Source organism: Hemicordylus capensis, chromosome 4 (genome assembly GCF_027244095.1).
Source record: "Hemicordylus capensis ecotype Gifberg chromosome 4, rHemCap1.1.pri, whole genome shotgun sequence".
NCBI classification, from domain to species: Eukaryota; Metazoa; Chordata; class Lepidosauria; order Squamata; family Cordylidae; genus Hemicordylus; species Hemicordylus capensis.
In genome coordinates this window covers 80,461,386-80,479,115 of record NC_069660.1, presented here as the reverse complement: position 1 = coordinate 80,479,115, position 17,730 = coordinate 80,461,386, and the positions used below count along the sequence as shown (strand labels likewise).

Here is a 17,730-nt window from a genome sequence, read left to right as displayed (position 1 = left end):
GCCCTACCCACTCACAGCACAATACCTCCAGTGACTGGTGCTGGTGTCTATCATGTTTCTTTTTAGATTGTGAGCCCTTTGGGGACAGGGATCTATTTTATTTGTTTATTATTTCTCTATGTAAATCAATTTGGAAACTTTTGGTGAAAAGCGTTATATAAATATTTGTTGTTGTTGAGCGAGGACCAGGATTAAACACCATATATATTAATTAAAACTAGCTGGGCCAGGCACAGAGCATCTGTGTCTCCAGTTTGCTGCCGCAGAGCCCCCTTCCTCCCCCCTGCCGCCGCCCCCCCGTGCTTCCCCCTGCCCACTACTTTCCCTGCCCACCCACTCGCTGCTGCTGCTGTCATCATTTTCTGCCCACCTGCCTGCCGTCCCTCCCTCCCTCCTCCCCCTGCTGGTTGGCCGCTGCCGTTTTGTTTCCCCACAGGCAGACTGGCTACCATCACAATTTTCTTCCCTCCCACCTGCCCCCGTCGCTAGCTGCTTGCGAACTCTCACGAGAGCTGCCACGCATGGGATTAGCGATGGGTATGCCTAAGAGAAATATATATAAAGAAGATACAGAGGACTATAGGCTTTAGCAAAATCAGCCTAAAAGATTTATATGTGTCATAAGTATATAAAAGCTTCAGTCAATCAAGCTGCATATATGTAAGCACAGGCTCTGGAATGGATAAATTCCTTCTAAAGAACTATGCTCGGGGAGTGGGATCAATGTAAGGAGAAGCATATTTATCTGTTCAAGTGGAAAGAAATGCCTGTGAGGTCATACTGTCTACACAAACAGAACTGTTACATTGATGGGATAGGTAAGACACACAGATCCAGGACATACCATTGCCATATGCCCAGTCATCATTGAGCCGATGCCGCACTTTTTGGTAGATTGCAGACATAGTCTTCATGTTGCTCTTCCTCCACTGTCGCCCCAGATACTTTGTCTGCACTTTGAGAAGCTTCAGAACATAGAGCTGCATCATAGCTTGCTTCACCTTAAGGGCCCGTTTCAGAATGGGAGCAGACTTGAATACCACCAGCATCTGGGAATGTAAAGTAACATAGGGTAAATTCCTTTCAGCTGCACCTGGTTCTCCAACGTTCCCAGAGCTTCAGTAAATGCTCAATAAAAAGGGTTTGGAAAAGCACACACTACAGGTACTTATCCAGATGTAGACCTATAAAGGAGTTTCTATTCACCATGGTTCTAGAGTGTTTCCACTTTGTTAATTTATTCAGTATCCTAAGAAGATTAATGCAGGAAAACAGGTTCCGCCAGCAAAATTGATTGTTGTCCCCAGCTTCCTAAAGGGAAAATCAAAACAAAGGAAAGGACAATGTGACCAAGGAAGGAAAGCCATCATGAGGAAGTGCTCTTTGCTGACTGTGCCACCCCCATCTCCTAGCTATATAGGTAAAGGGCACAAGGTAAATGGCTTAGCTCACCAGACTCTCTGCTGTCAACTCAGGGAGTTCATGGATCACACAGTAAGGATAATCCAACACAGAGATGCTGAAACATAAGGACACCCCAAAAGGATTAGAATGATGAAGTCAAGCATACTATTTCCAATAGTGGCTGACATTGTCTGGTTCAAATATATCAGCAACAGGAAGACTGCAACACATTCTCTCCATCCAGATCTTTTTGGAGCTCCTCACGGTCTATTTTGAAATCCAAAACAGACTGTGAGGAGCTCCAAAAGGATCTCTCCAAACTGGGAGAGTGGGCAATAAAATGGCAAATGCAGCTCAATGTTAGCAAGTGTAAAGTGATGCATATTAGGGCAAAAAAACCCAACTTCAAGTATACGCTGATGGGATCTGAGCTGTCGGTGACTGTCCAGGAAAGGGATCTTGGAGTTGTGATGGACAGCTTGTTGAAAGTGTTGACTCAATGTGTGGCAGCTGTGAAAAAGGCCAATTCCATGCTAGGAATAATTAGGAAGGGGGCTGAAAATAAAACTGCTAATATTATAATGCCCTTATACAAATCTATTGTGTGGCCACATTTGGAGTACTGTGTACAGTTCTGGTCACCATACCTCAAAAAGGACATTGTAGAACTGGAGAAAGTGCAAAACAGGGCAACCAAGATGATCAGGGGCCTAGAGAGCACCTTCCTTATGAGACAAGGCTACAAAACTTGAGGCTTTTTAGTTTAGAAAAAAGACTGGAGGAGAAACATGATAGATGTCTATAAAATTATACATTGTGTGGAGTAGCAGAGTGCACAAAACGGATTTTGTGTTCTGCTCCAAGCTCAGAACGGAATGCATAATCTGTGGAACATTCCGTTGCAACAACGGGTTGAGCCGGTTGTTCTGATGAAACGATCTTGGAACACACAAAATGTTCAGAGCACTATTTTGGAATCCAAAATGGTGCTCTACTGGTCTCTGTGCACACATGGAGGCCATTTGCGTGGTGGTGCTGACCATAGAAACAGCTGATGCACATGTGCAGAGGCCAAAAGAATGCTATTTTGGATTCCAAAATGGCGCTTGGAACCATTGGAATGTTCCAACTCAAGATAAGGCCATTCTGTTCTGAGCTTGAAATAGGCCCTTCATTTGAACCATGTTCTGTTTTGAGCTTGGATCAAAACTGTTTCCAGCTGGAACGTTCCAACTGCGGAATGTTTTGCATATCCCAAATGTGGAGAGTGGATAGAAAGAGTTTTTTCTTCCTCTTTCACAACACTAGAACCAGGAATCATCCTATGAAACGGATCACTGAGAAATTTAAAATTGACAAAAGGGAAGTACTTTTTCATACATCTCTATGGAATTCTCTACCACAATATGTGGTGACAGCCACCAGCCTGGATAGCTTTAAGAAGGGCTTAGAGATAAATCCATGGAGGACAAGTCTATCAATGGATACTAGTCTGAGGGCTTTAGGCTACCTCCAGCCTAAGAGGCAAGATACCAGTTGCACAGGAGCATGTTCTCAGCTCTTGCCGGTAGGCGGAAATTCCCAGAGGCATCTGGTGGGCCACTGTGTGATACAGGATGCTGGACTAGATAGGCCTTGGGCATGATCCAGCAGGGCTGTTCTTATGCTCATCCCTTGTTATTCAGCTTGCAACACTAAGAGAGGCTCAGTGAGCACACTTTTTTCCATTCCTGCCTCCCCATGGCACTCAGCTACCGCCCAGAACAGTAAGGAGAATCAACTGCTTAGTAAGGTTTCAGCAAAAGAATATGCATCCACCCAGGGTCACAACATTTTTTTTATTTATTCTATACATTTATATTCCACTCTTCCTCCAAGGAGCCCAAAGCGTTGTACATGGTTTTGTTTATCCTCACAACCACCCTCTGAGATAGGTCAGGCTGAGGAATAAATGCCTGTTCCAGAATCACCCAGTGATTTTCATGGCTGAATGGGGATCTGAACCTGGTCCTAGTCCAGGACTCACCATGCTGGCTCTCTGAAGTCTAATGCCATCATGACCTTGGGATTTCTTTATGAAGTGTAACTCAATGTGTGTTTAAACAATACAAGTGTTTGTACATTTCTAACAACTAAGGAGGAGCATTAATTGCTTGTCACGTGGCATGGGACTCATTTCATTCCTGTAAGCTAAGTTCTGGAGCAGTGTTTCTCAACCACCGGTCTGGGGACCAGTGCCAGTCCACAAGGTGTTGGGTACCGGTCTGTAAGGCATCATTAATAAAAAGCAGCCCCCCCACATACAATTTTGGGCTGACGGTGGCTCTCCGGAACTCATTTCCAGGCAGCCCTCACTGCTGGATAATGTTCATTTAGCTTCCTCAAAATGAACATTATCCAGCAGTGAGGGCTGCCCGAAATTGTTTTTTGGGGGTGCCCCCCTTACTAACTGCTGGTCTGGGAAACTGTGCATGAATAATGTATCGGTCCATGACTCCAAAAATGTTGAGAAACAGTGTTCTGGAGATTAACCATATGTTCTCAAAACCACCATCTGGATACAAGTCAGATGTCTCTTGGCAAAGATGGAGTGTAAGATTTGCTGCAATCACATTCTAAGACTCAGGTCCACCTACCTGTTCTTGGCAGTGATATACGACATGATGTTCTGATTGAAGAATTTCAATATAAGTGGGATGCAATTGGCAAACACCAGGTGCTGGGCCATATATTCAAACTGGTATAAGGAACAACAAAAGGGTATATTAAGCAAGCAAATTCCAGATTTACTGAATCACTCCTTTCAATGCTCTCTGCTTATATGCTAGCTTATGCTTACCTGATAGACATGATTTAGTTTGAAATGTTTAAGTAGCAGCAGCAGAACTGCAGAAATTGCCTTTACAATTATCTCCTTGTGCCTGTTCACATCAACTCCGAGTTTCATGCTCTGCAACACAGTTGTTCTGGAACCCAAAGCAGAAGTATTAGCTTCTGTCTCCTGTGAAAGTGACTGTGGTGGGGCAGATCTCCCATCAATGAGCCTATTATTTGTATGGTAGTGTGCTTTAATTTAAGGTGTTTATTATTTTTAGCTTAAAACTGTAAACCACCCCATGAAGAGCATCACTATTACTTTCATTTTACATTAAACAGAGTTGAGAAGAGTTTAGAGAAAACTTGTAATCAGCTCCTCAGTAAAGCCCTTCCCAGCTCTGTAAATTAGTCAATACAATTACTTTAGCAAGCTGTGTGAGGCTATGTCTGCCAACAGAAGCAGTCATGGATGTTATGTGTAGAAAGAGTTCAAAGGAAGACTCAAATACCTGCCTGCAACCACTACATGCAGCAAGGCAAAGTCCAGGTAGGACCTAGTCAAACCTATGAAACTTTTGTTGCTCTGGGCGGATATCCCTTTTGATCTCATCTGAAGAATGATGCAAGTATTAATCTTACACCCAAAGTTAAGTACAGAAGTACTGAAGCACAAGTACCACCAGTTACCCTAGAGACTGCCAAGAACTGAGCCAAAACCCATCCTGCATCGTAGTCTGCCAATTCAAAGGCAGGCTATTTCAAACAGCTTTCCAGGCCCAATATGAAAGGTCTACTTGGCCACTTCTCCTTTCCCTGATGCCAGATCCCTTAATTATATTCTGCACATATCAATATTTTCAAGATTTAAGAAAAGTAAATGTTCCATCATCAGTCTGCCAGCTGAACACCTAAAGGAAGTCAAGTAAAACCCATCCATTGACTTTCCCCATAATTTCCTATATGCACCACTTGTTCCTCCTCCAAGAATGACACTCACGGCATCTCCTCTGGCAAAACATCTGCTAGGATGTTAATGGAATCAGTCTTGGCTTTGGAGGTGGGTGCTGCAGCCAGCAGGATCTTCAGCAAGGCAATCTGTGGATGAAGATCTGAGTTAGGATTTTTTTTTTGCAAGTGCCCAAATATAAGAAAGGAGAGGGGTCCCACAGGCACAGATAATGGCAGGAGAGGAATATGAAGCATAAAGGATGCAATTTGCCACATATTGGCTAGCAAAGAGGTTGCGTATCAGAATAGGATTTTGGGCAACCCATCAATGAAACACACTCTTGACATTTATCTCAACCTGGAGAAGGTAAGGAGGACAGCATGCACTATAATTAAGGAAATTGAATAGGGGAAAAAAGTGGGGTGGTTGGGCATTGGAAATGAACACACAGTGGAGAAGACTACAGCTCACCATGTACTGGGGCAGACTAGGAAGTAGACCTTGGTACAAGATTTCCACAGGAACTTGCTCAACCTCCTCTTCCCCCTATTAAACACAAGGAGATCAATATATATCCTTTCCAGCCTCAATTGCATGCCAAGATGGCCTGCATATTGAGTACAGTTTATTCTTCCAGAACACAGAAGGTCTTCCGTAACCAACAGAACTTCCAGATAGGCAGCTGTGTTAATTTGCTGCAGCAAAAACAAGGCCTGCATTATGATACCTTAAAGACTAAGCTATTTAGTTGATGACTAAAATTTGTTCATCTATAAGGTGCCACATGATTCCTTAGGAATATTCACATGGCATCATATCATATAAGACTAATCTGCAGGGTGGGAAACAGATGGGAACGCCTCCCTGGCCAGTAGACTACCAAGACTTCAAACAAGCTACATACACGCTGCTAAAGGTGAATCTGGTGCAAATGATGGGATGCATGCAGAGGGTGAAGCAAGCCAACATTTCAGATATGAGATTTAGGCTTCCTCCACTTCTTCCTTACTTCTTCACACAGATGCTTTTCACCACTAGTTACCCTCCGCACTGTAGATTCTTCCTATCACACTTACCCCTGACAAGGGAGAACGCAAGTACTCTTCTTCCATTTGTACTTGTATCTCTGCAATAGATGTATACTTGTGCTATGGAGTGACAAAGCAAAGGAAATCCATTTCACCATATGGCAGCACAACAGGAACCAAACAGTTTTCCTGGCTGAGACTAGATTTCTTAGCACAGGGAAGCAGCAACAGATGGCCTGGGGCTGAAAATCACCCCCTGGTTGAGATGGCCTCTATACTCATACACACAAATTAAGGAGTCCACAAAGTGGGCACTCACCAGCTTCAGAGTTTTGATACTTTCATGAATAGGTCTGGGCAGTCCAACTACTGTGTTGGTGTCACTAAAGAAAAAAATCCCAAAACAAGTCAAACAACAAATGTCATATCAAATGATTAATGTGTGCTGTTTTTGTAGAATTGTGTATTGGAGGCCAGTGAATCTGATGAACGGGCTTAATTCTTGCCTTCCCTATCATTACAATCTGTTAATTGTGGCCAGCTAAGTTATCTTTTAAAAATGTCTATTATTTGTGTTATTTAAAATAAAAACTAGTTTCATAACAAGCTGCACTCTTAGGATTTTATTCTTAACCTTTACTTATATTATACAAGAGGTTCAGATATGACCATCTCTACAACACTTCTCATTTTCAATATTTTAATCAAACAACCTATAAAACCCAGAAGAGTTCTGAAATTATAATCTGAAGTTTAGATAAATGTTGACATAACTGAACAATTAAGGATTTTAATCCTATGTATTTTGTTTCATTACATTACGAACTTTATGTAAACAGATTAAAGGCAGATTGAAAGTGTACATATATCTAGGAATTTTCCATACTAAAATGAAGGACAATTACAGTTAAATGCATGTAAAATACTTAACTACCAGGAGTTAAGATTGGTTTGGTTTTTTTAATTGTTGTTGTTACCTGGACTTAATCCATATACACTGTTGTGGCTTCATGACTGGCTTACCAGGTTTTCCTGGTAAGTTTCCAGTTACTGTGCCGATTTATCTGGCATAAGCCACTCCATGTAGGGTGGCCATGCAAATGCTTCCTCTGTCCCTTCTCTATGTCTGCCCATGACACCATAACAGTAGGGTTTGGAGTCCTATTTCTATTTTGAAAAACTACACACAAATCAACTTTTCCTCACATATAATCCAAGTTACAATAAAATGCCATTAAAGACAAGGAGCACACATCCACACAATCAACAATGCAAAATTCAACTTGTTCATTTTTTAACAGCTATTTGCGATTTAGGAAAAATTAAAGCTGGGAACCACCTATTTGTGCTGGACTGAATCCACAGGGCAAGTGATATAACACCACAAGTGTTCATCTGTGGATGGAATGTTATAGGAGTGGCACTAAATATGCTGAACAATAACATCTTAATAGCTTACACATTAAAGAAAAAGGACAGGCTGATGGTGACCCGACACATTAACACACATGGTGAGGGAGTATAAGATCCAATGCATTTGAGGCTGCTTGAACTCACCTCCCCAAGGTATAGCCAATGAATTTGCTCCGACTAGATTCCAGAAACATTTCAATGTCTTTCTCTCTGCAGAAAGAGAGGCAAGAATGGTATTGTGTCAAAGCTCTAGGGTTTGTCTTCAACATTCTTCCCATATGGCATAGGAAGGGCCTCCTGTGCATGCTGCCACTACCTGAAGTTGGTTTGGCAGCCATGTGCAATAGGCCTTCTCTGTGGTGGACCCCTCCCTGTGGAATTCCCTTCCTCAGATCCAGTTGGTCCCTCTCCCCCATTTTTTTCCAGTGGTTTCTGAAGACATATTTGTTTAGACAATAAGCCAGTGGCAGGGAATGCAAGCAGTTTTACTGTTCCCCCAGCAATTTATTGCTTTTAGTTGTTTTGTTGTGCCATTTTCATTATGTTTACTGTATATCTATTTTTAACTTGCAGACCACTCAGACTTTGGTGAAGGGCAGGGTAGATTTTCTTAAAATGCATGAATAATGTTTCAGTCACCAAAGCCCCAGAGAGATACAGTTCCTCAATATTGCAACTAGGAAAAGTGACAAATTATTTCTGATTTCATGCACCCCAAAAGTCTCCACACTACAAGGGCTAACACATTCTGACTAGGTTCAAGGAGAGAAATCCCATAGCCTGCCCTGAGTCAAGGCTTCCAAACATCACGAGGATTATGTCAAACAGGGCTGGCGGAGCACAAGGTGAGTCTGGAAACAGATGAGACTAGGGAGAAGTAACCTTGCCTCTTTGGCAAACAGGTACATTGGTACTCACCGTGAAGGTGTCTTCTGGCTGGTGTAGAAGAGGTCACCCAAGCTTGGGATTACATCCCCCCCACATGCTCCAAAAGGCAGGAAGTAGTCATACTTGAAGATCCTTAACCCAGTGCATGTGGGCGGATCTCCTCAGTGCTTAAAACAGCTCAAGCTATGGAATGAAAACCACAGAACACAACAGAGAATATACAACAATATACAAACAATAATGCAGAGAAAGACAGAAAAACTGTCCCCCTACAACCAGATCATCAGCTCCAGCCTAACACAACCCGGGCGGGCCTTGGGTGACCTCTTCTACATCAGCCAGAAGACACCTTCACGGTGAGTACCAATGTACCTTTCTCGGCTGGTGTAGGAGGTCACCCAAGCTTGGGACATACCACAGCACCAACCACGGGAGGGAAATACCCAAGCTGGAGCTACTGACCCGGAAGGACCTGTTGCAGGACCCTCCGACCAAATGCTGCTCTGGCAGCTTCATGTTCATCCAACTTGTAATGCCTTGAAAATGTAAAAGGCGACGACCAAGTAGCCGCCTTGCAAATCTCTTCATGGGACACCGGTGAAGATAACACAGCGGAAGTGGCTGCCGATGTAGTTGAGTGCGCCGTAATCTGACCAGGCACCGAAAGTTTCTGGGCTTCATACAACATCGTAATGCATGAATGAACCCATCGAGCAATAATGGCTGAAGAGACCTTGCATCCCATCTTAGAAGCCTTAAAGGCCACAAAAAGAGCATCTGACTTACGAAAAGCCTGCGTCCGGTTGCACTCCTTCTCTGCAGGGTGACGAGCATCTGGACAAAAAGAAGGTAATTAAATGACCGCCTCACGATTAAACTGAGACTTTACCTTAGGGATAAACGAAGGATCCGGGATAAGTCTCACAGAGTCCTTAGAGAAATTACACAAATTACTCTGAACTGACAGAGCCTGCGATTCAGAAACCCTCCTGGCTGATGTTACAGCTACTAAAAAGGCCACCTTCCAGGACAGCATCTGCAATGATACAGATCAAAGTGGTTCAAATGGCAGAAACTGCAGACCCCACAACACAATATGCAAATCCCATGACGGAAAACGATGGCAGACCAGAGGAGACAACAAAGCTGCCCCCCTCAAGAACTTGCGTAGAAGAGGGTGCCACGCCTGAACAAACGCTGATGAGGAAACAACATCTGGATCAAGCACGCCGCCTGGTGTTTAAGCGTGTTGGGTTTCAGACCAAGCGCAAGGCCATCCTGAAGAAAACCTAGTAATCCCCTCGACCTGCACTTGTCCAGCTGCAGGGAGAGCTTTGCCGTCCAGTGCAGAAAACTACGCCAAGTCGATTGGTAAATCTTGTTGGCTGAACACTTTCTAGATGCAAGGATGGTAAATCGGACCTTGACACAGCAGAACTGGATGGTCTGGCAAACTGAGTGGATGACCTACGGTCAAGTCGACGATCTCAGAAAACCAAGGCCCTCTGGGCCAAAAAGACGCAATCAATATCAGGGATGCCCGGAAACCCCGCAGCTTCCTGAGGCAACGGGAGAGCAGCGGCACTGGAGGAAATGCATTCAGCAGACACGGAGGCCATGGCACCGATAGCGTATCCGTCTCTTCTGCCCCCAACATCGGGAAACGTGAGTAAAACCTCTGAATCTTGGCATTCTGAGGATATGCAAACAAGTCTATCTGGGGACACCCCAGCTGCTCTGTCAGCCACCTAAATACTTGAGGGTGCAGGCCCCATTCTGCCGGCTGGATCTCCTGCCGTCTTAGCCAATCTGCCCGAACATTGGAAATTCTGTTTACATGATGGTCCAGAATGGATATTAAGTTGTTCTGTACACATTAAGATATTCCTTCCCTCACCAAGGGCGTGAAGGCTCTTAGGGCCAGAAAGACAGCCCACAGCTCGAGCCAGTTTATGCTATGGAGCAACTCTTCCACCGACCAAAGCCCCTGGGCAGAACTGTTCCAACAGTGAGCCCCCCAGCCCGATAGACTGGTGTCCGTCGTGATCATCACTCTCTCGGGTTCTATGAACAGCTTGCCCTTGTCTAGGTTCCCCGGGCCGTCCAACGAATCGACTCGCGAAGAGATATCTAGAGAGGAATGTTCTTGTCACGTTTGAGGGCAATCCTGTGCTGGTAAAGGAGGAAAGCCCACTGTAACTGGTGTAGATGAAAACCTCGCCCAAGGCACCGAGACCATAGCCGCCACCATGAGACCCAACAAACTTGCTAGATTGAGAAGGCTGGCCCACAGTCTCGAAGCAATCACACGAGCCAGTGACGTTAAGACCTCCATCCGATCCTGTGGCAGAAACAGTTTGCCTACTGAGGTGTCCATTACCATGCCCAAATGACGAAGGCTCTGTGTGGGCATCAGGTGACTCTTGCCCACATTTATCAGAAACCCATGCGCACGTAACACAGACATTGTTCTGGACAGAGCCGACTGAACTGCCCCTTCTTGAGCAAGTTGTCGAGGTAACAATACAGGTGGACCCCCTCAGTGCATAAAGTGGCCACTAGCAGACTAGAACCTTCATAAAAACTCGGGTGGCTGATGAGAGACCAAAAGGAAGGGCTCTGTACTGATAATGCCTCCCCATGTAGCAGAAGTGGAGTATATGTCGACTGCGTGGATGAATGGGGATGTGTAAATAGGCCTCCTGGAGATCTATTGAAGTCATGTAGTCCCCCATCTGCAATGCCTCTGAGATGGTACAAAGGGTTTCCATCCTGAACCTCCTTTTTATCACAAAACAGTTGACTGGGCATAGGTTGAGAACTGCCCTGGCCGATCCGTCCTTTTTTGGCACCGTAAAATCACAGAATAGATGCCCTTGCCTCTCTGAAGAGGTGGGACCTCCTCTATGGCCCCTATAGCCACCAGATACTGAATGGCCATGGACAACCCCTTGTGCTTTTCCGGATTCCCAGATCTAGGGGTAAGGAGGAATCTTTTTCCTGGGGGGCTGGCCAGCTCCACTTTGTACCCGTGTAGGCTAATGGAAAGAACCCACCTGTCGATGGATTCTTTCCAAAACAGTCCAAATGGCAGACCCCCACTTTGCCTGAGTGGGAGTCAGGACTGCTGCTTGGGGGCCCCGCTGCTGGTTTCCGAGAGACTGATGGTTCTGCTGAGTGAACCCTTGCCTGCCTTGGCCTCTGGATCTGTTCCACTGCGATCGAAAAGGCCTAAAAGGCTCCCTCTGACAAACTGAGGTCTAAACGCCCTGAAGGTTTGCATCGGTCTATGATTAAAACTCTTGTCCTTCTTCCTAGGAGCTGATGGCAGAGCCCTGCGGTTATCCTTAGTTTCAATGAGGACCTCTTTCAGGGCCTCATTCCCAATTAGCTTTCCCCCCAGCATAGGGAACAGCAGCTAATTTAGCCCTAGACGTATTATCAACTTCCAAAATTTTAGCCATATGTTGCGTCTTGCCAGGACACCTGCACTGACCGCACGTGCCGAGAACTGAACACTGTCCAGAGTAGCATCCGCTGAAAAGGCAGCCGCCCTCTGCAGACAAAGTAGCTTACGCCACATCTTAGATTGATTAGTGGGAGGGGCATTGGGTAACTCGCCAATCCACAAGACCGATGCTCTAGACACCAAGGACACAGTGGTGTCAGCTCTGATGGCCACTGCTCAAGCCTCGTGGGCCCTGCGCAGTGCAGATTCTGCTTTTCTGTTTTCTGGCTCCTTAGAAGAGGAGTCCCCATCCTTGGGTACCACTGTGCTACTAAGTAGGGCCCCGAAGTGAGCAACCGTAAGTGGCACCTTCAGCAAGTCCAGAGTCTCCTCCTCAAAGTTGTACAATTTGCAAGCCAATGTCAACATACGCTTTGGGAGTCGCAATAGCTGCCCATTCCTCCTTGATGGTCTTAGTAAAGCCCTCAGGTATCACTGATTTAATCTGCGGTACCTTAGCCTTAGGCAGCACCAAGGAGCCCTTGGACACAGGAGAGATCTGTTCCTCTGTAACTGGCTACAGATCAAGCGCAGCAATAGCCTGGTTAATTAGTGGCTGAAAATCCACCATAAGAAAGAGCCTCTGACTGTGTAAGTTTGCAACAGAGTCCTCAATCATCTCCCCCTCTTCCGAGGAGGAGGGCCCCTTGTCTGGGTTGCCCAGCAATGTCTCTGACCCACTGACCCTGGGTCACAATAGATCTGGGGAGTCCTCTCCAGACTCATCTGAAGACCTCCCCCTACGCAAGGGCACAGAGTCCTGGCGTATAGCCACCCTGGGCTGCTTAGCGGGCACCGTCTCCTCCTGAGAGTCTGAGGGCGACACATGGATCACAGCCTGCCTTGCAGGCTTCCGTGCTTTAAGCGCCGCTGCCACTGAGACCTGAACGGCCTCCTGAATCCAGCCCTTTGCAGTGGCAGCATCAGGGGGAACCCCCACATTCCCTGTAGGAGTAGGCCCTGAGGGAGGGGCCACATAGGGGGCATCTGCACTCACCTCCTCCCCCCCGAGCAAGTCCCGATCTTACCGGGGGGAGCTGTTCATGGCCTTCTGGGTGCTCTGACGCCCCATCCACGGGCTCAGCACCGCCTGCCTCATCATCCTGCACGTCTTCCCCGTCTGATTCCGACAGGCTCTGGGGCGGCCACTCCTGCTGACGTTCCTTTCAGCGTGGCCCCAATACTCGCTGAGGCAGTCCTCCTCCTGCACGCCCAACTGCTAGGGAAAGGAGTTGGGGGGGGGGCGAGGCCAAACATCACAGGCTTACCTTGCTCGCGCTGCCGGGCAAAAGCTCTCTCACCAACGGGGCCTCCTTGTAGGGAAGCCTCCGATTCTGGTGCCACCACTTGTGTCCTGCTACGGTGGATTGCTGGTGGCATGGATTGCGCCCAGTCTCCTCACCGGTATCTGGCCACCAACGGGGCCTCCTTGTCAGGAAGCCTCCGATTCTGGTGCCGCCACCTGCGTCCTGCTTCGGTGGATTGCTGGTGGCATGGATTGCGCCCAGTCTCCTCACCGGTATCTGGCAACAGAGAGGACCGCTGTGGCCTACAGGCGCCAGCGAGGTCATCTGATACATCTGCCATTTTCCTTACAGGATTTGCGCTGTCCCGAGTTTTTGGCGGGAACAGGCGCTGACGGGTGGATCTCTCCCTAATAGCCAGGAGTCCGAAGGTCTTTTTAGCGGACATCGGCCAAAAGGTCGGCAAGAGGTGAGGAGAGGTAACGAATAACAGAAAGGACAGTAGAAGAACAGATATGATTTTTTTTTTTAAATTTAAAATTATTATTATTATTTTTTCTTTAGTAACTAGAGAGAACTAATAGTAGTAGAATACCAGGTGAAGAATAGATTGGAAATAGTCAAAAACAATAGGAATATAAGCAGAAGAAAAGAAGAGGCCTAGTTAACTAGGCCAAAGCCAGCAAGCTGTAATGCGAGCCTTCTGGAGCAAAGGCAGGAAGTAGAACTGAGGAGATCCGCCCACATGCACTGGGTTAAGGATCTTCAAGTATGACTACTTCCTGCCTTTTGGAGCATGTGGGGGGGATGTAATCCCAAGCTTGGGTGACCTCCTACACCAGCCGAGAAAGGCCTGTTTCCCAAAGAAACAGAGCACATATTTCATTATAGCTATCATCTGCAGATGTCAATTAGATACTCTAGCCAAGAATTCCAGCACTCTCTGAAGAAAGTGGACTCTCCTGCTTCAGGATTCTCCGTAAACGTAACAATCCTGTGTAGGGTACTCACCTGACCTTGGGTGCCCATGGCAGACCTTTTGGGCAAGTCAGACGGTCAGTTGAAGGCTGCTGGACAGGAGGGGGCATCACCTCATCTCTCTCAAGAGGGAATGTCTCTCCCTCAAGACTGTTATCATCATCATTCTCCTCCTCCTCTTCACGGGAGTCATCAGCTTTGTAGGGATCTCGCTCATTGAAGGCATCCAGATTATCCTGTTTAATAAGAGCCTGGAAGGACAAACCACCATGAAGCACAAGTTAGCGCACCTTCTTCTTGGAACAGTGTTCTTCCCAAAGAGGCCAGATGACTTCTCCCTAATCTCATCGGTTTCAAAACTCACCTTGTGCTCCCGTCGACCCCGTTTCTGCTGCTGCTCTATTAAATCAGAAGCAGATGCTGGAGGAGAGGCAGCCCTCATGTTGCGTATTACTTTGATGCTGTCCTCAGGAAGTGGTGGGAGCCCCAACATCTCCCGTTTCTCTGCCTTCATATCCTGAAGCTCCTCAAATCCTCCAAGAGTGCACTACAGAGGCAGGGCAACACAGATTTGTCATTGACATTACTTTTTGGTTATACAAATACAACTCAAAAACCAATTTGCTCCTTATAAAACTATGAGACTGAAGGATGGAGAAGTTACTTTAGTCAGACAGATGTCCATGGTTTTTCAGAGAACCATTTGTAAATATGGAATAGCATAGCCCTATAGATACTGGCATTTTAAGCCCAGCACTGCGTTGTTATATTCCATTGTCACAAGTAACATCAACATCCCTGTCACTTATGTAACATATCCTGCTCTTCCTTCAAGAAGTCCAGAAAGGCTTATAAGGGGCTCCCAAGGGATGTTTCATCCCAGTATTGACCAAGCAGTGATCTGCTTAGCTTTAATGGCAGCATAGGGTGGTGCCCTCAGACCTGGATCCACCTACAGTATAGTGCTCTTTATTCCTCAGCTGCCAAATGGCAAGAGGAATACCAAGACCTCCGAAAAAGCCAAGTGAGTATATTAGGTTTGTTTGTTTTTGGTGTGGCAGCACCTAGGCCACATTGTGCTGCACACTGAAGTAAGTCCTTTAATATGCGCCCATAACATTGCACATTATTGATTTCATGGTCATTCAAGCCTTTACCAGCCAAGGCAACAGAGATATCAGACAGGGAAGGGATGGGTAGCCACTGACCTTAGAGCACCTTGGCTGCAGCACTGCCTGGAGAACTGTACATATTAGCAGTTCTGGCCGGGGGGGGGGGGATTTATGAAGGGTGTGTTTCCTGTGGCACCATCTTAAATGCTTTTGTAGTTTGTGCTTGTGACAACTCTGGATCCCCTTTGACCCAAAGACGAAGCCAAATTTAATCTCTGCTTCCTTTGAGCACTCTGTCCTAGAACAGGAGGCACCCTAGGTTACAGGTTTTAGTAATTTAGCAGGGGGATGGGAGCAATGTTTCCTCGAAAATGTGCAGGCGCATGTGTGCTCACACTTTTAAAATGTCTGCTCAGTTAATTTTAGATCCCACTCAGATCGAATCAGCAAGGCCCCACTCTGAATGCACATGAGCAGACACTGCCTCGATACTGCTGCTCAGAACTCATTTCACACACAGATGGGGAAAAAAATAGAGAGAACACTGGATGGGAGGCAGTCATCCTCAGTCATGTTTTGTCCACAGTGAGCTTACCTTTCTGGTTAATATCAAGAAACAATCATTATTTTGAAGTGGTGAAGTGGGTCAATATAATTTTCATAATTTAATTATAGAGTGACTAAGCCTAGGCAATTCCCAAATTCAGAGCAGCAAGAGTATTTGTTGCTTTGTTATTCCTGGGATCTCCATTGAAACTGAAATTCTTCTTAAGACGTTTTTGCTAGCCACAAGAATACTTCTCTTTTACATCCTTACATAAGGCTTGGATGTAAAGCTTGGCTCTATGGAACCCCTGGCTGTTTTCAGGCAGCCAGCCAGCAACCCAGGGAGATGTGGATGCCCAGACTCAGCTAGCAGCCAGCACAGGAAAAACACAGGATGCATGTGAAAATACAGCAAGGATAAAGCACAACAGACTATGCAGCAGCTGCAGAACATCTCTTCTACCTCTCTGTTCCTTTCTCACAAAGGGCAGTAATAGGGCATTATGAGCAAATTGTCAAGGTTTCTTTCAGTCATAGGCAGGAGCCTCTTACCAGGACAGTCTTCCAAAGCAGCAGCAACACCTTCTTCATAGGGAAGTGAGGGGCATGGCCACTGCAGAATTTCGTCACCATCCCAAAGAGCATAACAGAAAATGGCTCATTGTTATAGAGCGGTGCCCCTGAAATATGTTGACAGCCATGTCAATTTCACATGGGAAGGGAAACGGAAACAGAAACAAGCATTCCCTTGACAATATACGAAGAAATAAAGGTGAAGTAAAAGTTGAGGCGATAACGCTGAGCGTTTTTCAGAGCCAGACAGGGCAGAACTGGGTTCTCAGGGGAAGCTCCTCCACTGGATGGGGGGCCCCTCTGGTGTGTTTTTGTCTGAGTGGCTCTGTCTAGGAGCGAAAGGGGAGGAGCAACCCGCTGTCGGATGCATTCCTTCCCTGCTGGAGAAGGACTAATTACTCAAGAGGCTGCCCACTATTTTACTGTTAGAACTAAATTAATATTCAAACATCAACATTGTTAAATTACTCAATGGAAATAAGCTCCCTGAACATATCTAGACAACCTTTTCTTACAAAATACCGCCATCTTCCTAGCTAAGTGACATTTTATTTAGTTACTTTAAATTATGAAAGTTATTAGGTAGCCTTAGCGTTTTAAGTGGACAATAACAGAGCTCATACCTAGTTCTGCTCTGAAGGTCTGTCTAATTGTCTTCCACTCAGGCTTGTCTCCTTCACACTCCTGGCGGACTGTCTCTACAATAAGGTACATTATATTCAACAGCACCCTGAAGATGGATTGCAAAGATAGAGCAGGTTAGAAGAGAAAGGGGAACTCTGACAAGAACCAGCACATTCAAAGTTACTTCACAAAGTTAAGTAACCTAGCCATCAGAGCTTTAGGAGTAAAGTGGAGAGAGGAATAAAACTGAGTGGAGGCTTCTGGTGTTTCTGCTTGCTTCATCAGAAGTAGCAAAATGCTTTGCTTGGAATAGCTTGCAGATAAAAAAAATTGCAGTCTTACTGATACAAACTGAGCATTTCTGCTCTTGGATGAATTTCCCAGGATGACTGTACTACCTAGCAACTTGTAATTCTCATCCTAGAGAGCAGCTTTGCCTAAAGCTTTGCCACAAGCATCTCCTCAGAGAACTGGACTTTTCCAGCTATAGCAGCTTCTGTCTAGATGAGCCAACAGTCTACATGTTGTTCACCAACATACATTGTCCATCAGTATGATCTAATAGTGTGTTCATTCTTATGTTCTATAAATATTTGCTTTCCATTTGGTTGCCTGTCTTTGCCCTCCTGCTCTCGCTCATTGTCTC

At 45.8% G+C, this 17,730-nt stretch overlaps 1 protein-coding gene across 2 annotated transcripts in view; it reads right to left on the bottom strand.

Moving 5' to 3' along the window:
• Positions 1–17,730, bottom strand: part of STRIP1 (striatin interacting protein 1) — a 30,761-nt gene that overhangs the window by 2,922 nt on the left and 10,109 nt on the right. Inside the window, exons 7-20 of one of the 2 annotated variants that reach the window (XM_053246119.1) lie at positions 17,084–17,190; positions 16,440–16,567; positions 14,594–14,776; positions 14,263–14,480; positions 7,756–7,821; positions 6,518–6,581; positions 6,247–6,318; positions 5,642–5,716; positions 5,219–5,316; positions 4,244–4,370; positions 4,041–4,141; positions 1,453–1,519; positions 1,207–1,311; positions 845–1,049 (exon numbers count right to left, since the gene is read on the bottom strand). In XM_053246119.1, coding sequence (XP_053102094.1) covers positions 845–1,049; positions 1,207–1,311; positions 1,453–1,519; positions 4,041–4,141; positions 4,244–4,370; positions 5,219–5,316; positions 5,642–5,716; positions 6,247–6,318; positions 6,518–6,581; positions 7,756–7,821; positions 14,263–14,480; positions 14,594–14,776; positions 16,440–16,567; positions 17,084–17,190 — 1,616 coding nt within the window. The remainder of the gene's footprint in view (positions 1–844; positions 1,050–1,206; positions 1,312–1,452; positions 1,520–4,040; positions 4,142–4,243; positions 4,371–5,218; positions 5,317–5,641; positions 5,717–6,246; positions 6,319–6,517; positions 6,582–7,755; positions 7,822–14,262; positions 14,481–14,593; positions 14,777–16,439; positions 16,568–17,083; positions 17,191–17,730) is intronic. The other variant, XM_053246120.1, reaches the window with a different exon arrangement.